General features: G+C 36.5%; 3 protein-coding genes across 4 annotated transcripts; 1 reads left to right on the top strand and 2 right to left on the bottom strand.

Annotated features, from left to right (window-relative positions):
* Positions 1–1360: 1360 nt before the first annotated feature.
* LOC109175294 (3-ketoacyl-CoA synthase 6-like) lies at positions 1361–3079 on the top strand. Its single transcript, XM_019324535.1, has one exon. The coding sequence runs from the start codon at positions 1412–1414 to the stop codon at positions 2906–2908; it is 1497 nt and encodes a 498-aa protein (XP_019180080.1). The 5' UTR covers positions 1361–1411; the 3' UTR covers positions 2909–3079.
* Positions 3080–7851: 4772 nt separating this feature from the next.
* Positions 7852–10196, bottom strand: LOC109176108 (ethylene-responsive transcription factor ERF119-like). Of its 2 annotated transcripts, XM_019325537.1 has the most exons (3): positions 9705–10196; positions 8426–9596; positions 7852–8380 (listed from the first exon to the last, which is right to left on the bottom strand). In XM_019325537.1, exons 2-3 carry the CDS (start codon positions 9332–9334, stop codon positions 8162–8164), a joined length of 1128 nt encoding a protein of 375 aa, XP_019181082.1. In that variant the 5' UTR covers positions 9335–9596; positions 9705–10196; the 3' UTR covers positions 7852–8161. The 2 variants fall into 2 exon arrangements, with proteins under 2 accessions (XP_019181082.1, XP_019181081.1); XM_019325536.1 differs by having other exon boundaries at positions 7852–9596; positions 9705–10194.
* A 4567-nt stretch (positions 10197–14763) lies between these two features.
* On the bottom strand, positions 14764–20017 carry LOC109175993 (alpha-xylosidase 1). Its single transcript, XM_019325394.1, has 3 exons — positions 19737–20017; positions 18898–19589; positions 14764–17013 (listed from the first exon to the last, which is right to left on the bottom strand). The coding sequence occupies exons 1-3, from the start codon at positions 19955–19957 to the stop codon at positions 15134–15136; spliced, it is 2793 nt and encodes a 930-aa protein (XP_019180939.1). The 5' UTR covers positions 19958–20017; the 3' UTR covers positions 14764–15133.
* Positions 20018–20368: the final 351 nt, after the last annotated feature.

Below are 20368 nucleotides of genomic sequence, written 5' to 3'. Positions count from 1 at the left end.
TATACTTAACAGAATATTACAATATATATAATATACTTTAATAATTTTACCAATAATATAATGTATATATACAAGATGTATACTATATTGTGTTTTGTGAAGAGAGAGAAAATTTTAATTATTTATTCAAAACGATAAGTGCATTGTAATTTTTCCTTTTTTTTTTGGTCCCATCTCCAAAATCTTCCTTATTTTGTCTACACTATGAAACTACCGATATAGAACTATATAATTTTTTTTGGGATGAAGAAAAAAACTTTGTCACTATTACAGCAGTTAGGTTCACGGAATGAATTTGGAAGGAATATGAATTCACAGAGAATGAAATAAGTAAGGAATGGAACATGAATTGTATTCTATTGGTTGATTGTTGAAGGAATATACTTTAGGAATATAATAATTGTATTCCAATGTTTGATTAGTTAAAGGAATAGAAATGGAATAAGTTTTAAAAACTTAAATATCCCTATACAAAATAATAATAATAATAATAATAATAATAATAATAATAATAATAATAATTATTATTATTATTATTATTATTATTATTATTATTATTATTATTATTATTATTATTATGAATGTTATATATTATAAGGGAAGGAGGGGACACATCTCGGATCTCCGGCATGGACAGTACATGGCGAGCATGCACCGGCCACCGTCGAGGCCGTGGGACGTCGCGACACGCGGCGCGACCTCTCTGTAGTCACCAGGGCGAGGGTTAAAGGACACGCAGGTCGGGATTGAACTCGCAAGGTCGGGCTGTATAGGTCGACCGGCTAACTCCAGGGGTCGGATCCCCAGCCTAGTCAGCTCGGGGGAGCCGATCGAGAAGCCGTCCAGGCGGTTGGGCCGGTCGGTTTGGGGCCATAGTGGTTTGGAGCCAGCTGGCGACCGGTCCCGACCGTATGACGAGCTTTACGAGGGGTATATCCCTATCAAGAATTGAACCGCATAAAGAAGACTATACGTAACAAGTTCGATCAAAATGATAGAAATATTTTAATATATTAAAAAAATCAAATTCGTGTAGAGTGCATATACAATTATACAGTATTATGTTTCATGCCATCATATATATATGCATATTAGGATATGATTAATTAATTAAATAAATTATTATACTCAACTCACACTATGTGTGTATGTGTTATTTATGGATGGATATCTAGAGCACCATGCAAAATCCTTCCATACATCTTGACATGTGATAGCCAGGGCTGATCTTCAATTATATTCATATTTCACATTTGGATCATTAAATCCCTCCCATCTGCCACCATTCATTATTCATTATTATTACTATCTACCACCCTACTATAAAACCACAATGCACTGCTACACTCGATCTACACTCATCAGCTCCTAATAATAATACAACAGTACACTCCGATATCTCCAAATTAACATGGTTCCTCCAGCGAAGTCGTCAAAGCTAAGGTATGTAGTGAAAACAGTGTACCATTGTGTTGTGAGCTACATCGTTGTCTTCATCCTTGTACCCAAGTTGCTTCCTATCCTAATTCATCTTCGCCCCTCCGACCTCCTAAAGCAATGCGGCGGCGGCGGCGGCGGCGGCACTCCAATCCAACTCCTATTCCCTGCAGCTACTTTTCTACTACTGATCATCTACGTAGTATCCTCTTTCTACCGACCTCGAACCATCTATCTCGTCGACTATGCTTGTTTCAAGCCCCCTTCCATGTGTCGTGTCCCTTTCTCTAGGGCATTGGAACACGCACGTATTTTGATGCCCACACAGCCTAAGAACATCCGTTTTCAGATGAAAATCCTGGAGCGCTCTGGTCTTGGGGAGGAGACCTGTCTCCCTGTCACTTTACATGGCATCCCTCCTATTTCCACCATGGAGCTTGCCAGGGAAGAAGCCGAGCTCGTCATCTTCTCCGCCATGGACCAACTTTTAGCTAAGACTCAGCTCAACCCTAAAGACATCGACATTCTTGTGGTGAATTGCAGCTTGTTCTCCCCCACTCCCTCCCTTTCTGCCATGGTGGTTAACAAATACAGGCTGAGGAGTAACGTCAAGAGCTTTAATCTCTCTGGGATGGGGTGCAGTGCGGGGCTGATATCCATAGATTTAGCTCGGGACTTGCTTCAATCCTACCCTAACTCCAATGCCGTCGTAGTTAGCACCGAGATTCTCACTCCAAATTCTTACATGGGGAAAGAGAGATCAATGCTTCTTCCAAATTGCCTATTTAGAATGGGAGGCGCTGCGATTCTGTTGTCGAACAGGAGGTCAGATCGGCGGCGAGCCAAGTACAGGCTCCTCCACGTTGTTAGGACGCACATGGGGAACAATGATGATTCCTACAAATGCGTATTCCAGCAGGAGGATGAAGAAGGGTTCGTGGGAATAAATTTGTGCATAAACCTTATGCAAGTGGCGGGTGATGCATTGAAGTCAAACATAACAACCATAGGTCCTCTTGTTCTACCAGTATCCGAGCAAATCAAGTTTGTTCTAGCACTCATTGCTCGCAAGATCTCCAAATCAAAATCTGGATTCATCAAACCCTACGTCCCCAACTTCAAACGAGCGTTCGATCACTTCTGCATCCACGCTGGTGGGCGGGCTGTGATAGACGAACTGCAGAAAAGTCTAGACCTCTCGGCTGAGCACGTAGAGGCGTCTCGAATGACGTTACACCGGTTTGGGAACACGTCGTCGTCGTCTTTATGGTACGAGATGAGTTACATTGAGGCTAAGGGGAGAATGAAGAAAGGGGATAGGGTGTGGCAAATTGCGTTCGGGAGTGGATTCAAATGTAACAGTGCAGTTTGGAAGTGTAACAGGAGCATTAAGGCACCAGTAGCGGATAGTCCATGGGCTGATTGTATTCATCAATATCCAGTTCATATTCCTGAAGTCCTCAAGCTATAATTTACTCCCCTGCTCCGATCCCTATCCTAGCTTGCGCGTGGCTCTACCTTATTTAATTACCTAAAAAACCCGCCGTCTTCGATCATCTATCTCATCTCATCTTCTGTTCCGTTCTTCTATTCCTATTCCTATTCCTGTTCTTAATTATTTTGCACGCTTGCTTTGATATGATATGATTGATTGTCGTTTAATTTGATCTATACATATATGTTGTACTATAAATAAAAGCCAAGCACATGCATATATGCATGCAGGTCGCCAAACTCACCTGGCCTTCCGCGGCACGGCACAGAGGGACCACGCCCAACCGTGGTTGAGGTGGTGGAGCGTGTCCTGGAGACGACAGAGCTTCGAGACCCTAACAAAGCACTTCTTAATAGATTCTAATTTGCCGGTAGCATAAAGGCGAAAAAACTTTTCATCACCTTCAAATTATCAATTTAGTACCTCCAACCAAAATTATCCGGAAAAGTAGTCAACAATTCTTAATGATCAACCTTATAATTAAAGGATTTTGTTTACCATTATGATACAATTGAAAACTAAAAAAAAAAAAGTCATTTTCTCTAAAATGCAATACTTTTCCATGCATCCAAAAGTACTCCGTATTATATTATATAATAAGATAAGACAATATTAAGCAATAGTTGGACTTATTCTAGCAATGCCCAAAAATTCATATCTAATATTAAAATATTAGTAAAAAATTAATCCACATTATATTTCACAATTGAATGTGATAAATTTTAATTATCATATTTCAATAATATAGAGAAATTTTTACAAATTATTTTTTTTGTTTAATAATAATGTACACAATTTTTGAAATTTTAATTATAACTTTTTCCAAGTTATTGCAATAATTTAGAGATTTTTCGAGTTACAGTGGTTTAATTGCTGTTCTCTAAATAGTTTGATAGTCTATTTGTACCTTTTTTTTTAAAACATGATTGCACGTGGCAATCCAAATTTGCAGAAACCAGATAGTAACCTGCTAAAAATGTTAATTGTAATTTTTTTGAGTTCGTGGATTAATTTAGAGCTTCTTTGAATTTATCGGCTTAATTGCTATTTCATTAATAGTTCAATAACCTGTTTGTACTCTTTTTCCTTATATTGTAATACTAACTTATATATATATATATATATATATATATATATATATATATATATAATAATAATAATAATAATAAAAGGTAACCCTTAGCCCTTCATCCATAAATATAATATATGTTCTATCCCTCCCATGTAAAATCACACCATCAAATACTGAACTAAGTCAAACACAGTGCAAATAATAAAAGCAACATAATTTAATCTAGCATCAAGTCGAGTTTAAACTCCATTATTGGAAACTTGAAAAGTGAGAAGTCACTGCAAATTTTGACCAACAAGTAATGATTAAGACTTATTGTGCTTATTAAGAATGTACAAGTGATGAGGAACTTAAAATTAATTTGATAACTCAAAATTTACTTCCTTCATAGACTTGAGACGGATTTATAAGAATATATTTTGACAAACTTGAGAAACATTATTTATTTATAAAATAAAATAAAATAAACAACAGCAGCAGCTAGGACTGGCATTGATTTGATGGTACGGTATTAATTAATATTGTCTTTATGATATACAGCTACTACCAAAACTCATCTCATTAATGCTATTCATATTGTACAACATTATTGCCAGAAAATTTGTCCCAACGGGTACATATATTTATGTGTAATAGTGAAATACGTAATTGTTTTACAGACTTTTCAATGTAATGTGTACTATGTAGCCAGTTTGAAGATTAATTAATATTATTATAAAGTACAATACATTTACGTGTAATAGTGAAATACGTAATTATTTTACAGGTTTCTCAATGTAATCTGTACTATGTAGCCAGTTTGAAGATTAATTAATATTATTATAAAATACAATATAATGTTTGTAAAATATAATATTCAAATTAGTATATGATATTTAAATTATAATATTTTTGTCTTATGCTTTGGAAACGATTTCATTGTAACCATGCCTCTCTTGTGTATATATTTGTTGACAGTTGGTGTAAATATTCCGATGTTCTCAACATACAATCGCCTGAGTCATTTATGATTGTCGAGCAATAACAATTGAATTGGAACCAAACACCTTGTGTTCAGATATCACTTCTGTGATTCCTCATGAGAGAAGATCATAGGATCGAATGAAATATTGACTTTTTGAGCTGAATCAGAAAGAAAGTGAGTGGCTCTAGATTGTTTTAAGCTAAAAATATTGAATATTCATTATTGTTCCCATTTTCTTGCTTACAAAAATCATATTTATACCTAACTGCTTCAAGACAATAGTGCAAAGATGGGTAATGATATTGTTACACGTGCCTAGGGTTATGTGGCATTTAATTTATTACTAGTAATTGTGATGGTGCTATCATGGTCCATGGAATCCACAGGTCCTAATCGTTGGGCGGGCGAGTGAGTCATCCATATCTCTGGCTAAACTACTTAGGTTAGAACCTCTCAAGAGGGTAAATGCGGGCATTTTTATTTTTATTTTTATTTTTTTTGAGTACTACTAATTCTATTATAATGAAATATTTGTTTATAACTATTTTTTCAACTTACTGAAGTACAAAAAGTTAATACAATATCCATTAAAGTTTGAATTCACAAACTTTCTCATATGGAGAAACAACTTAGTGCCACTAGACCACAAGATAGGTCTTTGGCTATATTTTATAGTTTGAAGTGATTGGCCTGGGCTCTCATTCTCTCAAAGACAAGTCATGAAATTTAAAGTCATTTAAAGCGTATACTAGGTGCTCCAATGTAACTGGCCAGCTGGATGAATTGAGCCATTGAGGTATTGTCGTACGAAGTACAACACATCAGAATTAATGGAGGTTTGGTGAGGATACTACATATGCAGCTGAGTGCTGTAAATGCTGCAACTTCACGTAAATGTTGCAACTAAATAAATCAATTCAATGTTGGGCCAACAACATAATAATAATTCCTAATGTCCAATATATGTATTGCACTTTTCAGATTTCTGCATGTTGTGGGGACCCCATTTTTCAAAGTAACAATTTAATTACTTGTCTCAGAGCACACAGCGGTGCTGAGCAAGGTACCTATTAGTTGAGACTGGGCTGGATGGCACTAGATATTTTTATTTTTTATTTTAGTTCTAATTAACACCAAAAATAAATATAAAAATGAAAGAAGTAACGAAATAAAGTAATTATAGAAGTATAATTATTGTTATACTATGGATCAGATTCACTTTATTTGGTGGATCCTGGTCCAAAAATTATATATTTGCAGTTAATAGTGTTTATTAAATAAATTGTTCTTGCATATAAATTAAAGACATATAATGTGTTAACTACAAGTAATAATATGACATTATATGTCTTCAACTTATTTACAAATATATAATTTATTAATTACACTCATAATTTAAATATTATTTTGAATCAGGATTCAATGTAGAGGTGACAATGTATAATTTGCCCAAGTATAAATGTACAAAGTGAATATTGTATTTAGTAATTCAGCTCAATGGACTAATCATCTCAATCAGTCGTCGGCCAATGCTTTGAGGCCCATCTAATAAGGAAACCTTCTTGACCAGTCATGGGCTGATCATATTCATCCTCAGGCACAAGGCCCAACACCATTTATTCGGACCATTATTGCGTGAACTTGTGTGGCCTTATTCTAATTCATAAAATATATTATTTTACTTTTAAAATTTTATTTTAACACATAAAATATATTATTTTAACACAAAATACATTATTTTAAATACATTCTTCTAACTCATAAAATACATTATCTTATCTTAACGAATTAGACAAAAAAGATGTTGAACCAATGTTACGAGCATAACGTCAACCTATGATGGCGCAGTTAATTATTAACGACGCCGATAATTCTGACTATAATTCTTCGATTCTCAAGGCCGCCCCCCTGTTCTAGAATTTTTGCTTTTGACATGCCCTGCGGCCTGCCCAATTCACATAACACATATACACACAAGTAACTGGAGAGAGTTTTTACCCAAGAAGAAAAACACGACAGAAACGAGACAAAATCATGTGAATTTACAGCAACAAATGGGGCCAATTCGACGTGTACAATCCTTATATTTGTTCTATACACAATCTTGTGTCTATCCCTTTGTGGCCACCATTTTCACCTTCACACCTCTTCTTTACTAGGAGTATAATGGTAAAATGATGATTCTGTTTCCTCATCTCTTGTCTTCCTAAACCCTAAAATTATTACGGAGTATTAATTAAATATATGAGTCATTTACTTAATTTATACAAAATCGAAACAATATTGTATCTCTCTTGATGCATGTTATCTTACCTACCAGTCTACCACCTCAACTCAAGGCTCCGATCCTGGTAAATGCCATTGCTATCCAACTTGCACAAACAGACACTCCCCCTACCAACTATGTAATTGTTGTTAGTAACAAAACAAAGCTGCTACTGCATTATATTGGGGTGTTTGGTAAATGACTGTTAGCTGATTAGTTAGTGGCTAATAATACAAACATCATCATACTACTCCAATCTAAATGCATACCGACAAAAATGATAGAATTAAAGCATTTGGCATTTGTGACTATCAAATCCCCACCACATAACATCCCAATATATATCCATTGCCATCACAACAACAAAATTATCATTCAATTCCATAAATCAAAATGCGAAAAACTGTATTGTGCAATATCAGCCATTCTTATTGGATAGACCATAATGTACGTACCACAAGTTAATCATCTTATAGTATTCACAATAATTTTGTACATATACTTTCATATTCTAACAGAAATCTCACCGAAAATTCACACATTAACAATCAAAATCAATCAGTTGTAGAGCAATGTGAAGAACAAAAAAAAAAAAAAAAACCAACATATATAATCCATCAAGAACAAAGATAGTAACTGGATATCTCATTCATCATGTCAAATACAAAACAAACATCATCTTCGCTCATAATATAAACTCTGCTAAGATTGATAGAGATGCGGAGAGCTCCTTGGACGGCTCTAACAGCACAAGAAAACCCAAGGGACTAACAACTCCATCAATCAAAATCTCTCCTTCACCAAACAAAAATACTAGTTGGAAACTTTATTTAGCTCAAGAACAATACTTATCTGTCCTCGAGGTTCAAAAACTCACTTTCTACTAATTTAGACTACTCATAATAAAACTCCTATTAGCTGCAAAATTTATAGGCAAGCTATGTTGAGGGATGTTGTTCCGGTCATCATGGGAGCATCATCCATCCAAGTGTCGTTGCAACCCTCAAAATCGAAGTCGAGGTCGAAATCAAAGTCAGGCAAAGTAGCAGGCAACTGCTCATCGCCCTCAAACCCGTACATTGGAATGTCCTCAAAGTCGCCAAGAACAAAGTCATCAAGACACTGCCTGAAATCATTGCCTGCAAGGAGGGGGAGCTCCATATCAAATTCAATCCCTTCAGCCAATGAAAGACTCTCATCCATAACACCCAGATCAGGCACTTTCTCCATAGATTGACCAATTTCAGCCACTACCAGAGTCTCATCATCCATAACCCCTAGTTCAGGCCCCTTCTCCATCTCATCATCAATTTGAGGCATTGCAGGATTCTCATCTTCCATAACACCCAACTCAGGGGCATTTTGTTCACAGCCATTAGCTTCAACAACAAACTTACTGGCAGATGCCAGGGAGGTCACTTCAAGAACTGATGATGGAGAAGGCTGAGAGGTGTGCGACGCCAAGCTTTCTGCAGACTCCTCCTCCAAGGCACTGTAGGCTACAGTCATATCCAGATCCTGAGGCTTCGAAATCGCCAGTGAGTGAGAGTGGGAATTGTCATTGCTATCATTATCCAGACTCTTCATATTGTTCTTACACATAGCTTCAAATTCAAGGCGTTTCCTTTCATAAGCTCTGGAGGCCTCCTCAGCACTGTTATAAGTACCCAGCCACACCCTTCTCCCCTTGAAAGGATCACGAATTTCAGCAGCCCATTTCCCCCATTTCCGCTGTCTCACACCTCTAAGTTTCACTGAAGAGGCTGCCTGAGGCTGACCCAGGGTTTTAGCTAAAACCTTCTTCTTAGTGGGGGGATTTTTGTCTTTCTCCCCATTGTTGCTATCTTGACAAGAACTCTCTGTCTCAGGGGCTTTGGCTGGGCAACTGAAAGGGTCAGCAGAGGGAAGATGAATCTCACGAACAAAAAGCTTCGGCCTTTTCACATCGACGACTCCCTCGTCGTCGGATGAATCAGTAGCATCCGGGTCGTCGCACACAATCCGGACTCTCCTCATGGGTTTCATGGGTTCAGCTCTAGGTTTCAATTTTTTACAAAAACTTTTTTGATTTGAAAGGGGTTGTCTCTGAGGCTCTGCCATTTTCACTCACTATACTCCTACAACAAAATTTTCCCGGAAATAAAAGGCTCTGGCTTTAAGTATAAACTCAAAATTTGAAATGAACAAATGCTGTAAATCAGGAAAATAAGCATCAAAATCTCTCCCAAGTCCCAACCAAACCAAAAATAATATTAAAATTAATCTAGAGCCCTATTAACTGAGAGGCCGTTTCGAGATCAAGAAAGTATGTAAGTATCTCTTTATATGAAATCCTCCGAAACACTCTCCTCCAGAACAAGTCCTGCAGAAAACACAACAGAAATAACAGAAACCCATTACAGATCGGCTCCCAAAACATCCAACCAAATACCAACTAAACCACTAGGGTTTAAGGTTTAAATTTTGTTACCTTTTGGGCCTCAAACGCATCGAAACAGTTGGGTCAAACACGGCAGTTATCTGCTTGAGGGCACAGCAGAGGAGGATTCTTTGCATACAAAGATGAATCAACAGCGCAGATGACACGATGATGACACAGAGCTTCAAGAGAGGAGCCCGAATCACAATACCCAACCCAGACCTTGCCGACATAAATCTCTTCTACCACAACACCCCTTCACACTCTAACACAGACACACACACACACACCCACACCCACACCCACACACTCTCTCTCTAGGGCCCTTCACACAGCCGGAAAAAAAAAAATGAACAAAGGCGAAGAGAAGCTATCGGAACAGATACTCTTATTTATAGATACAAAAAAGACCAACCTTTATCAACAACCAAAGAACCCAAAACCTCCCTTTCTAGATATGAAATGAGATTAGGTATCTATAATCTATGGCCTAGATTTCTCTCTCTACAACGTGACAAAACCCCAGAACCAGAATGCTAAAACCCACTGATGCATACAAAAATAGAAAAAGAATGATGCCCAATCAGCGAAGTTATTATATTAGAATATTACTGTTTAATTTTTGTTAATATGATTTTAGTTGAGTTGTTGCGTTTTATAATATAATTTATTTATTCTGTTGATTTTTTTGATCATTTTAAAAAATTAGAAGAATAAAAAAACACAGTGAGGAAATGGCCCTTGTTATATGATGAAATGGTAAACAAATGGAAATTTTACTCTTTTTTTATGTGTTAAAGACTTAAAGTTTGTAGTTTTGAAATGATTATGTCATATATTTCGTGTTTATTAGTTGACCGGCTTTACTGTTTTTAATACCATTTGGTGGGTCAGTGGGTGGGTAGTTGTGGGAAGGCAAAAAAAAAAAAAATGAAGACTTGACTAAAAGACTGAATTGGTCAGTAAAGAAATTTTTGGTAATGTATTGACAGTCTCAAATCTCGATACGCTATAAATACGATGGGTGAGATTTTTTAACTTTTTCGATATTTTGATATGTATAACGTATATATATATATATATGGGTGTAGGTATAAAGTATGGGTTTTGCAGTGTACCTTGGTTGGCTCTTCTGTTTCTCCCTCTCTACTCGTCCTTTTCACTTCTCTCTCATAGTCTCATTGCCCTTCACTTCTCCCAAAGCATCAAGTTTTTGTATTTTTTTATTGTGTAATAAATATGGGCGGATTCATATCTCATCACTATGCCATGCTTTTATGCCATACATGCATATAATGCCATCACTCATCAACAACATATATAGACAAACAAAGGACACAAGACCCAAACCAATATTATATATGTATACAAATATTAAATATATATAAATATTAAGCATTATTTAACTAAATAGTTTGTAACTCAATAATAGTTTTATAATTTTCTCAAATAAGAAGTTACACGTTCAAACCCTAATAAAGACAATATATATGGACAGATACTTCATAATAATATTTTATGCCATTTTAGTAAACCTCTCGCAAGGAGACATGTTGGAAATGAAAAAAAGAAATGTTAATTTTTAAAAGGTTTTATATATTTAACTTGATAATTAAACTAAATGTAATTATGTGATAAACCAACCATTAAAGAGTAGAGTAGTCGCATTTAAGTGTGGTGGGCGTCTGGGTGAGTGGAAGTTCAGTTCCAGGCGTGGTATAAGACTCTAGTTTGCATGGTAGTTGGAAGAATAAATTTTGTTGTAGGTTTTGATTTGATATCTTAGCAAGCTTTAGTTAATGGAAGTTATGCTGGTACGTTATGTCCGCATAGGCAACTCAATTGATTATAAAGGTGAAGATTGGGAATAATGATCTGAGATTGAGTCTGCGGACAACTCAATTTGTTAGTTAGTTGACCATCCATTTGGAATGATAATCAGGATGTCATCATACTAATGGTAGTTGGCTAGTTGGGAGTGATTTAAAATTAAGAAAAATGATAATTTTTTTTTTCCTCTTGAATCATATGTTTATAACATTTTCTCCTCTGAATGATTTATGTATCCACATTAGCTTCATCATTTATTTTAAAAGTGTTGATTTTCTTTCCTTTTTTGTTAAATGTAAATTTTTACCTTTAAAAATAAAATACATGTTTGCCCTTATTTTAAATTGTAAAAAGTCCATTTAACATAAAAGATGAGAAAATTGTCACTTTAAAATGATTGAGGGGCTATTGTAAATAATTCAATAAGAAAAAAATACTGTAATATAATTCAATAGAAAAAAATGTTATTTTTCTTAAAATTAATTTTTATTCTGTAAGTAATTAAAACAACAAAAATAACCTCGTGTGCGAATCTTAAATAACATAATGAGATGCATCATTTTTTTTTTTGGGACAAGAATGCAAAGAATTGAAGCCTCACTCGACATGACCACAGACCACCCCTGCCTCTGCTACTAACTCCAATCTCCCATCTGGATCTCTGATCTACCAAACTACAAATATTATATTCCGTTCCGTGGTGTGTTGACACTATGAATGCACGTTGATACAACGTACGAAATACTTAAATATGAAGTAATTAAAAGACAAATTAATTGAGCACGTGAGACTGTTTGTTTAGACATTAGACATTAGAGCAGCAAATCCAATCCCCCTTGACGGTCCAAATCACCCCAACCCTCACTGCACACTAGCATGCACAAGTGGCTGTTGGTGTAATATTTATTTCAAGTATATAAACAGGGGAATAATTTCATTTCGATTCCATCCCTGCACTTATTATTATTCGTGGCGGATCTATAATGGAGGCAACTGCCCCCTCCTCCCCCTCCCTATCTCCTTTATATATATTAGGTTCTTTATATATATAGTAAGCGTTTATATATATTAAATATACCAAAATTTAAATAAAGATTAATTTGGCATAGATGGTAAGGCATTAAGGCCACATATTTCCGTAAGCAGTTATGTACTTCCATACCATAAACTGTGTGGAAGTACATAATGGGGGGTAAGAAAATAGTAATACTATTACTCGGGGTGCTAGGCAGCTAGGCCCAAAATAGTATGTACAAAGTCCAAAAACTTGGCCCAAAATAGCGACCTAAAAAATAAATAATAGATAATGTGGAATATAGCCTAAGTGATGGACTATACATAATAATGCGACTATTCAGAGTCGAATCCTGGTATGCTAGTAGAAGAGAGAAGACACAGACCCCATGGTCACACCCCTCCTGGGATTTGGCGCCTTCGCATGGTCCCCCTCCATTCTCGCCAATTGTCAAACAATCGTCGCCGCCGCCGTCGCCAGGCGCACTACGACAGACACTGACTCGAACCCCTCTGCCGCAATCGGGTTATAGTCACGCATGCCACGATCGCCAACCCTATCGTAATCGCTATCCATCAGCCAACGCTACACACGCTAGTACCGACCCCATGCGACAACGACCCGCACCAGGATACCCGCCGTGATTCTTCTAGCCTCTCCCACTGCCACCGCCACGGCCATACCGGGCACTACTTTGTCCCCACGCCTTCTCAACTAAATGTTGTGAGATTGGACCATTTCTCCACTTTTACCCAATCTTAGGCTACTCTTTTTTGATGTCCTTTATGTAATAATATAATCAAATTATGATGACAATAATAAACACTAGTACACTACTTAAGAAATGTTTACAATTTAAGTTGTTCTGTCAAGTGATGCCGGAGCCTCACAATGCATAATTTTTTTTAAAAAAAAATATTATAATAGGAGATTAAAAGAGTACATTTATAAAGTACAGTATTTAATTATTTATCATCTTACTCTTTTAATGTGGGGTTACTTTTTCATGTTACAACATAAAGAAATTTGTCTACTTTATAAATAGTTTAGAGTTGATTGTGGTTTATTAGTATGTGAAAACCATATATAGTTATAAGCATTACCAACTAAAATGGAACTCAAAGTCTTATATTTATTGTGCCTATGCCAAAAACGTGACAAGATATATTATCAACTTTGTACTTCGTACTATTGCCTATAATAATTACAGTACATAAAATAAAATAAAAGAAAGGAGGTTCAAATGCGTGAATCAATAATTATGCGGCTTTCAATATCTTAGTCCTGTCATATTCTCCAAGGAAGAAACATTGCATTATTTACCTTCAATTCATTATATGATCTCATTTGATGTATATGGCCTGTGTATTCAGTATTCATTCCCCCTCACGATTGAGCCCACTTGTAACCCTACATTTGCTACTACACATTATTGAAGTTGAACAAACTATATTATTGTAATCCTCTTAAAATGAAATACCATTTAATTTAATAATAAAATAATATATGTACTTGCATGCAAGTGAATACATACATAAAATTCAGTTAAAATGATGTAATGTAAATATTTTCATATCATCTCATATGTTAGCCATTTAAATATGTTATAAAGAAAAAATTGCTGGTACATTGAAACAAGATAGTATCAATATATTTTAATTCATTCACATCATTCTAAAGGAATTGTCAAAAGAGTTTACTTTGATATAATTTGTCGAGTTTCATTAAGTTGGTATTATGCTATTATTGTTTGGGTTGAAAATGTAAAATTTAACATCATGTTAATTAGCTGGCAGGGCCCATCTCAAAATGAGTGATTAAGCTGCAAGATGATTAGATTCATAGCATCCGTAAATGAAAGAAAAGTAAACACGGTTTAATTTGGAGTAGCTAGCATAAATTTCATTATGAGAAAAGTTGACCATTGAAGTAGTGATGAGATGATTGAGCGTCGAGCGATATGATGCAACAAAGAAGCAAGCTAAGCCGTCATTTAAAAATAAAATAAAATATTTACGTAATAATGATTGATTATTATTATTATTATTAGTCAAGAGAATATTAGCGAAATAAAGAGTACAGAGTCGAACTGAGGTAGAAGCTGAAAATTACAGTAGTAGTATATATGCTTTTTCTGATCTTTTCTCACTCACCATACCATACTGCCATACTGGAGAATGGAGAATGGAGATTGGAGATTGGAGATGGAGAAAATGATGAATCAAAGTGTACCATTTGAGTCATATATCGATCACGCTACTTAGCTGTGCAGTGCTACCATTCCTTTTTATTCATCTCCAAACTTACTGACAGTCTCGATCGATCAGACCATATAGTGCAACAAAAGTACAGCATAATAAAATTATGGTTGAAACAACATGACTACACTAGATATCAAAACCAACACAAGATGGAAATGGTAACTATATATATATATTATATCTTAAACCGGCCTCAAACCCTGTTTAATTTGCTGCCTATCTGTGAACGTCTTAATTTTCAACCCGGCCATTTCCTTTCCTGTAACAGATCGAAACTTGAAATGATGCATGGTACATTGGTACAAGCTAGCTAGTTTTAATAAAGACAGAAACCGGCCCCGGCCTTGATAGCCAGCCAGCCTGCCCTCTTCAAGCTAAGCAGTGATGCCCATATGCCATGACATGGCAAAGTTTTTACCTACAGGCAACTCCAAACCATTAATCTCAAGCAGCATGTTCTTAACTCCTTCGCTTTCCTGTGCCTGAGCCTGAGGATATGTATGTCCGGTCGTGCTAAACTTCACCTTGGAAGTATCTGCAACTGGGCTTCCATCAACTTCAATTTTAAACTGCCCCCCAATTGCATTCAACCCTAGTACAGTTACTCTCTCTATGATCCACCCTTTACTCAATGCATACTTGCTTTCCTCAACATCTGACCATACCTTAGTGGTTCCATTGCTGGCTGTTGCATAGAATTTTACCAATGTTGAGTACCCATTTCCAAGCTTCATTTCAGGGAGCTCATCCTCGTCAAGGAAGAGCGTTCCTTTGGCTTGTGCACTAGAAGCCCCCAATGGGAAGGCAACTATAAGGCTGAATGGGGTTGCTCGTGCTTCTTTAGTTCTCACTCCACCACGTTGCATAGGAATTATGGTATTCTGGTACAAATGCACGTTGATCACATGCAAAGGTGCATCGAGTGTGAACGACTTTGGCTCCTTTGCAACAATGGCCTGTGTCATATCGAACAGATTGTACCAAGTGCCCGGAGGAAAAATAGCTGTGACCTCAGTTTTGCCCGCTTCCAGCACTGGAGAGACCATGACACTGCTTCCTAGCAAGAACTGAGTGCTCAACCCATATAGTTCGGTTATAGTTGGGAAAGAGAAGAATAGTGGTCTAGCAATTGGTGCCCCAGTTGTATGTGCTTCATAGTTCAAAGTGTAAATATATGGAAGAAGCTTATATCTCATACCCAAAGCATTACGTCCAGATTCAGCAACTGACGCCCACTGATAGAGCTCCTGTCGAGGAGAATAGTAGTTAGCATGATCTCTTGAAAAAGGATAGAAAGCACCTAGTTCGATCCACCGGTTGCACAGCTCTTCTGTAGGTGCTGGATAGAATCCGCATATATCTGACCCCACCATAGGCACACCGAATAATCCAAAATCCAGCATTGTTGAAATTGAATACTTCAAATCTTCCCAAGTTGCCTTGTTATCCCCTGTCCAGTGAGCAGCATAGTGGCCAGAACCAACATATGTAGAGCGGGTTAATATAAATGGCCGCTTGCCCTCAAGTGCTTGAAGGCCTTTGTGAGTGGCAACAGTCTCGGTGAAACCATAAATGCTGTGGGCATCATACTCCAAAATTCCATTGATGTGTTCTGCACTTGTAGCAATGGTTTTGTATCCTATAGGTGCCTCTATTCCAGAAGCATTGATCTTGTAAGGTGGATCGTCCCATTTGGTTTGTGTTACATTCTTACAGTCTAGGCAGCAGATCCAACCGGGTCCAGTTCCATTAGGGCAAATCCTACCCTCTGGTAGTGTGCACAAACCATTACAGAAGTTGGAAACTTCATTCATGTCAAGCCAAAGCCCATCAACCGGTAAAAGTTCATGGAATCGATGAATTTCATCAACCCACCATTGAACAGTCTTTGGGTTAAGGAAATCGGGGAAATTAACAGCTCCAGGCCATACTTGGGCCACAAATGGCTTGCCCTTATACTTGATGAACACATCATTGGCTATACCTCTTTGGTAGACTCCATAACTTTTGTTCACACCAATTCCAGGATCTACAATGACAATGTATTTCATGCCTTGTGCATGAATTTTATCTAGGAATGCCAATGTCTTTGGGCGAGGATAGTTCACTGGATTGAGGGTAAAGATCTTCTTTCCATCCATGTGATCATCATCAGTCCAAATCACATCAAGAGGGATATTGGCCTTCTGATAGTTATCAACAACGTCCTCAAGTACAGACAAATTGTGGTAACCCCATCTACATTGATGGAACCCTGCAGCATCGAGAGAAATTCTTATTATCCATAACTGGATTTAATCAAATTTGGTACTGGAGTGGCATTTAGCAAGCATCAAATGACAGTTAGACACTTAGACGACATTTTTTTTTTGGTTTGGGGGGTGGCATAACATTATAACAAAACTGAGGTTTGAGTTTAAAAGACAAGGAAACTTTGGTTTTTCTATCTCTGAAGATTGGATGCCTCCTTGTGGGGCCCTGAGATCAGATCCTATAGCTCAAATTGAAAAAATCTGTTCTTGCATAATAAAAAAGAAAAAAGTAGGTTCTGGATATCAAATCAAACCATGAAAAGGGCAATGAGATAGTGATGTAGTCAAAAGTAGAGTACAGGCAAGAAGGAACTGGATCAACATAATAACGTGTAAATGTCTTGTTTTTCTTCATTGAAGCTGGAATGAGTGTGACACTACTTGAATCCAAATAAATAATTCACGCAACAACACCAACCACACTATATATATATATATATATATATATATAAGGCTTTAAAAATATCAATTTTCCAACTTGAGGCACTAAAAATGTGACACGTTAATCAGAAACTTGATATAATTAATAATCCACCAAATTAAATGACATCATGATTAGCCAGAGAAGGTGGAAAACTAAAATAAGTCACATGAATCAATACAAGACTGAGCAAAGATTTGTTTATCAACTCAATCATGACCCTTAGCTAGTCCATAGCTAGCAATCTTCTACAGATATGACACAAACAATATTATAATGTCTTATTCTGACTTTTCTTCTTTCCTATGTCTAATTGTTGCCAGCCCCTGTAATCTTTATTTAACTAAACACGGAGTTCATAGTTACTACTGTATATCTAGCATCTTAAATTTAATTTATAACTCAAAATCACTTAAATTGAAATTTAGCATTTTCAGATTTCCACAAAAATGAGTACTTTGCTGATTATATAATATAGCTAGGCAATACTTAGATCAGTCTAACTAACTATACAATAAGTTATCCTTCTTAAGGCCACAATTCCTATCATTAAAAGAGACCAGTTCCATAAAAGCCAAAGGAGGGGACAACATATAATAAGGCCAAAGTTAATTATACATTGGCAGATCAGAGATACCATCTCAATCTCATACATTAAAATAAATCCAACAAGTCACGGGTTTTAACTCATGTCCAAACAAATCAAGAAATTGTCAATATTCTTATATGAGACACTGCTTTAATTGTAAAATATATACAAGAAATCAGAATCAAGGTTAAACAATTAATTGGGATCTATGTTATGCAGCAATTGTCTTGGTATCAACCGCCTAATGTGATTGTAAGTCTTTTCACACTGCATTTATCAGTAGATCAAAGCTCTTGTCATGAAAGAATATGTTCATCGTTTTCACACCAACAAATCAGACAAGGAAAAAGAAAAATCTTTGGCAAGATTCTTTTCAAATTATTATTATTATTTTTGGTACCATATGGTCCCTCTGAAACAATGCTTGTCTTATAAATTATGACACGCAAAAACACTCCCACATTAAAAAAATTTGGAAACACATATACAAAAGGACATATATATTTTAATGGCTGGTTTCAGGTCTAATTGAAAAAAAAAAAAAAAAAAAAAAAAGTTATTATTCTTGTTCTACCTTTATGTCCTACATTTTTAAAAATTTGGTCATGAAACTATATATAAGCTAAAGTGCAATGCAAGGTTAAGGTCCTGTGGGGGCATTATAAATTATTTACAATTTTCAAACATGGAAAGTCGTACCAGGTTTCAATTTATTACTCCAACCAATTCTAATATAAATGCTCCAATCCATAGTAAATAGTACCAAAATTATTGGGCAGAAAAGAAAGAAAGACAGCAACACTAAAGTGAACTTACCAAAAGACCAATAGGGCATTGCAGCTGGCCTGCCTACAAAGGCGGTGTACTGATCAACAACATCAAGAGGAGAGGGACCAGAGAAGAAGTAAAAGTCAAAAACACCCCCAATCACTTTGTATGTCAAAGAAGTCCCAGTGTAGAACACATCCATCCCATTGCTGTTGAGCAAGAGGACTGCATGGGAAAATGCCTCCCCATTCACATTCCTCAAGTCCATGTACATTGGGTGGGACCCATACAAGTCCATATTCAGATTAAGGGCTGATATATCAGTGGTGTACAGGGTATAAGGGTCATTAGGGTACAGCTTTATCCCATGGGGCTTTGTGCTTTCCCCAAGCCCATACAGTGAAGCACCTTTGGGCAATTTGGTGGATATTTCAAGGTACTGGTCCTTGAAAACCAAATTGCTATACGGGTCGGATCCCTCAGAGCTGGAATTGAAAAGGGTCTCCCCATTTGATTTTCTTCTCACAGCAAAGCTAAAAGGGTCAGAGATGTAGCTAAAGATGAGGTCATTCCCAGAATATTCTGAGCTCCCAAGTGGAAAAGGGCTCTTTCTTGAATTAATACCAATGGCTTGTTTCAAAGATGGAGGCTTTTCTCTGGGTAAAAGGTTATATGGGACTTCCCATCTCTGCTTCTCTGCATCTGTAATGTGAACCCTCAAGCAATTATTTGATTCATGTCTGCAAAGTCATATATCCCCCCCCCCCCAAAAAAAAATCAATCTTTCTTCAATTCAAGAATGCTGTGCAATGTATCACATAAGGAAACAAAAGAGAAAGCTTGGAAGAAAAGCAGTAGGATTTAGGTAGGAAGTTAGGAAGACTTACTTAACATAAAGCTGCAAATGAGGAATATCAGGACCATAGATATTGTTTTTCTTGTTGACAAGGAGTTCACCCAGAAGGCCACCGTCAGGGGACTCTCCAAGAGAGACCAAACGGTAGCCTTGTCCAATCTTGTTTGGTGCTGTGTACACAAAATCAGCACCGCATAAACAAAGAATCAAAACTAAAAGCACAGAAAGAGAGGGAGAAAATAATAAGTCCATAGTTAGAGGTGAAGTAAGGCACTTGCCGCTCGGGGGTTTTAGGTGCAGTGCTGCTTGTATTTATGGACAGAGGATTGAGCTGGTTTAGGTGACAATTTCACAATTTCTAATTTAGTAAAAAATCTTATTTTACTGAAAATGAAAATGGTTTAGGTGACAATTTCGCAATTTCTAATTTAGTAAAATATCTTATTTACTGAAAATGAAACAAAAACTAACTTACTATACCCTTAAAAACTAAAAAGCATCAGTAAAATATTGTAAAATAGAGATCAGATGCCCCAGTGAAGGTAATAATCATAGCATCTTTCCTAGTTTACAATGACAGCATCACGTTGTTACAGGGTAATACAAATTGCAAATATCTCTGTAAGGAATGGCATAGGAATCATATATGCATGTGGGGGAGGA

Source organism: Ipomoea nil, unplaced genomic scaffold (genome assembly GCF_001879475.1).
Source record: "Ipomoea nil cultivar Tokyo-kokei standard unplaced genomic scaffold, Asagao_1.1 scaffold0688, whole genome shotgun sequence".
NCBI lineage: Eukaryota > Viridiplantae > Streptophyta > Magnoliopsida > Solanales > Convolvulaceae > Ipomoea > Ipomoea nil.
This window is presented reverse-complemented; position numbering and strand designations above follow the sequence as displayed.

Coding starts and splice junctions, on each gene's coding strand:
- LOC109176108 (XM_019325536.1), bottom strand. CDS start 9,334: ATGGCAGAGCCTCAGAGACAACCCCTTTCAAATCAAAAAAGTTTTTGT.
- LOC109175993 (XM_019325394.1), bottom strand. CDS start 19,957: ATGGACTTATTATTTTCTCCCTCTCTTTCTGTGCTTTTAGTTTTGATT. Junction 19,590..19,736: donor CATTTGCAGCTTTATGTTAA/GTAAGTCTTCCT, acceptor ATGACTTTGCAG/ACATGAATCAAATAATTGCT. Junction 17,014..18,897: donor AATGCCCTATTGGTCTTTTG/GTAAGTTCACTT, acceptor TCGATGCTGCAG/GGTTCCATCAATGTAGATGG.
- LOC109175294 (XM_019324535.1), top strand. CDS start 1,412: ATGGTTCCTCCAGCGAAGTCGTCAAAGCTAAGGTATGTAGTGAAAACA.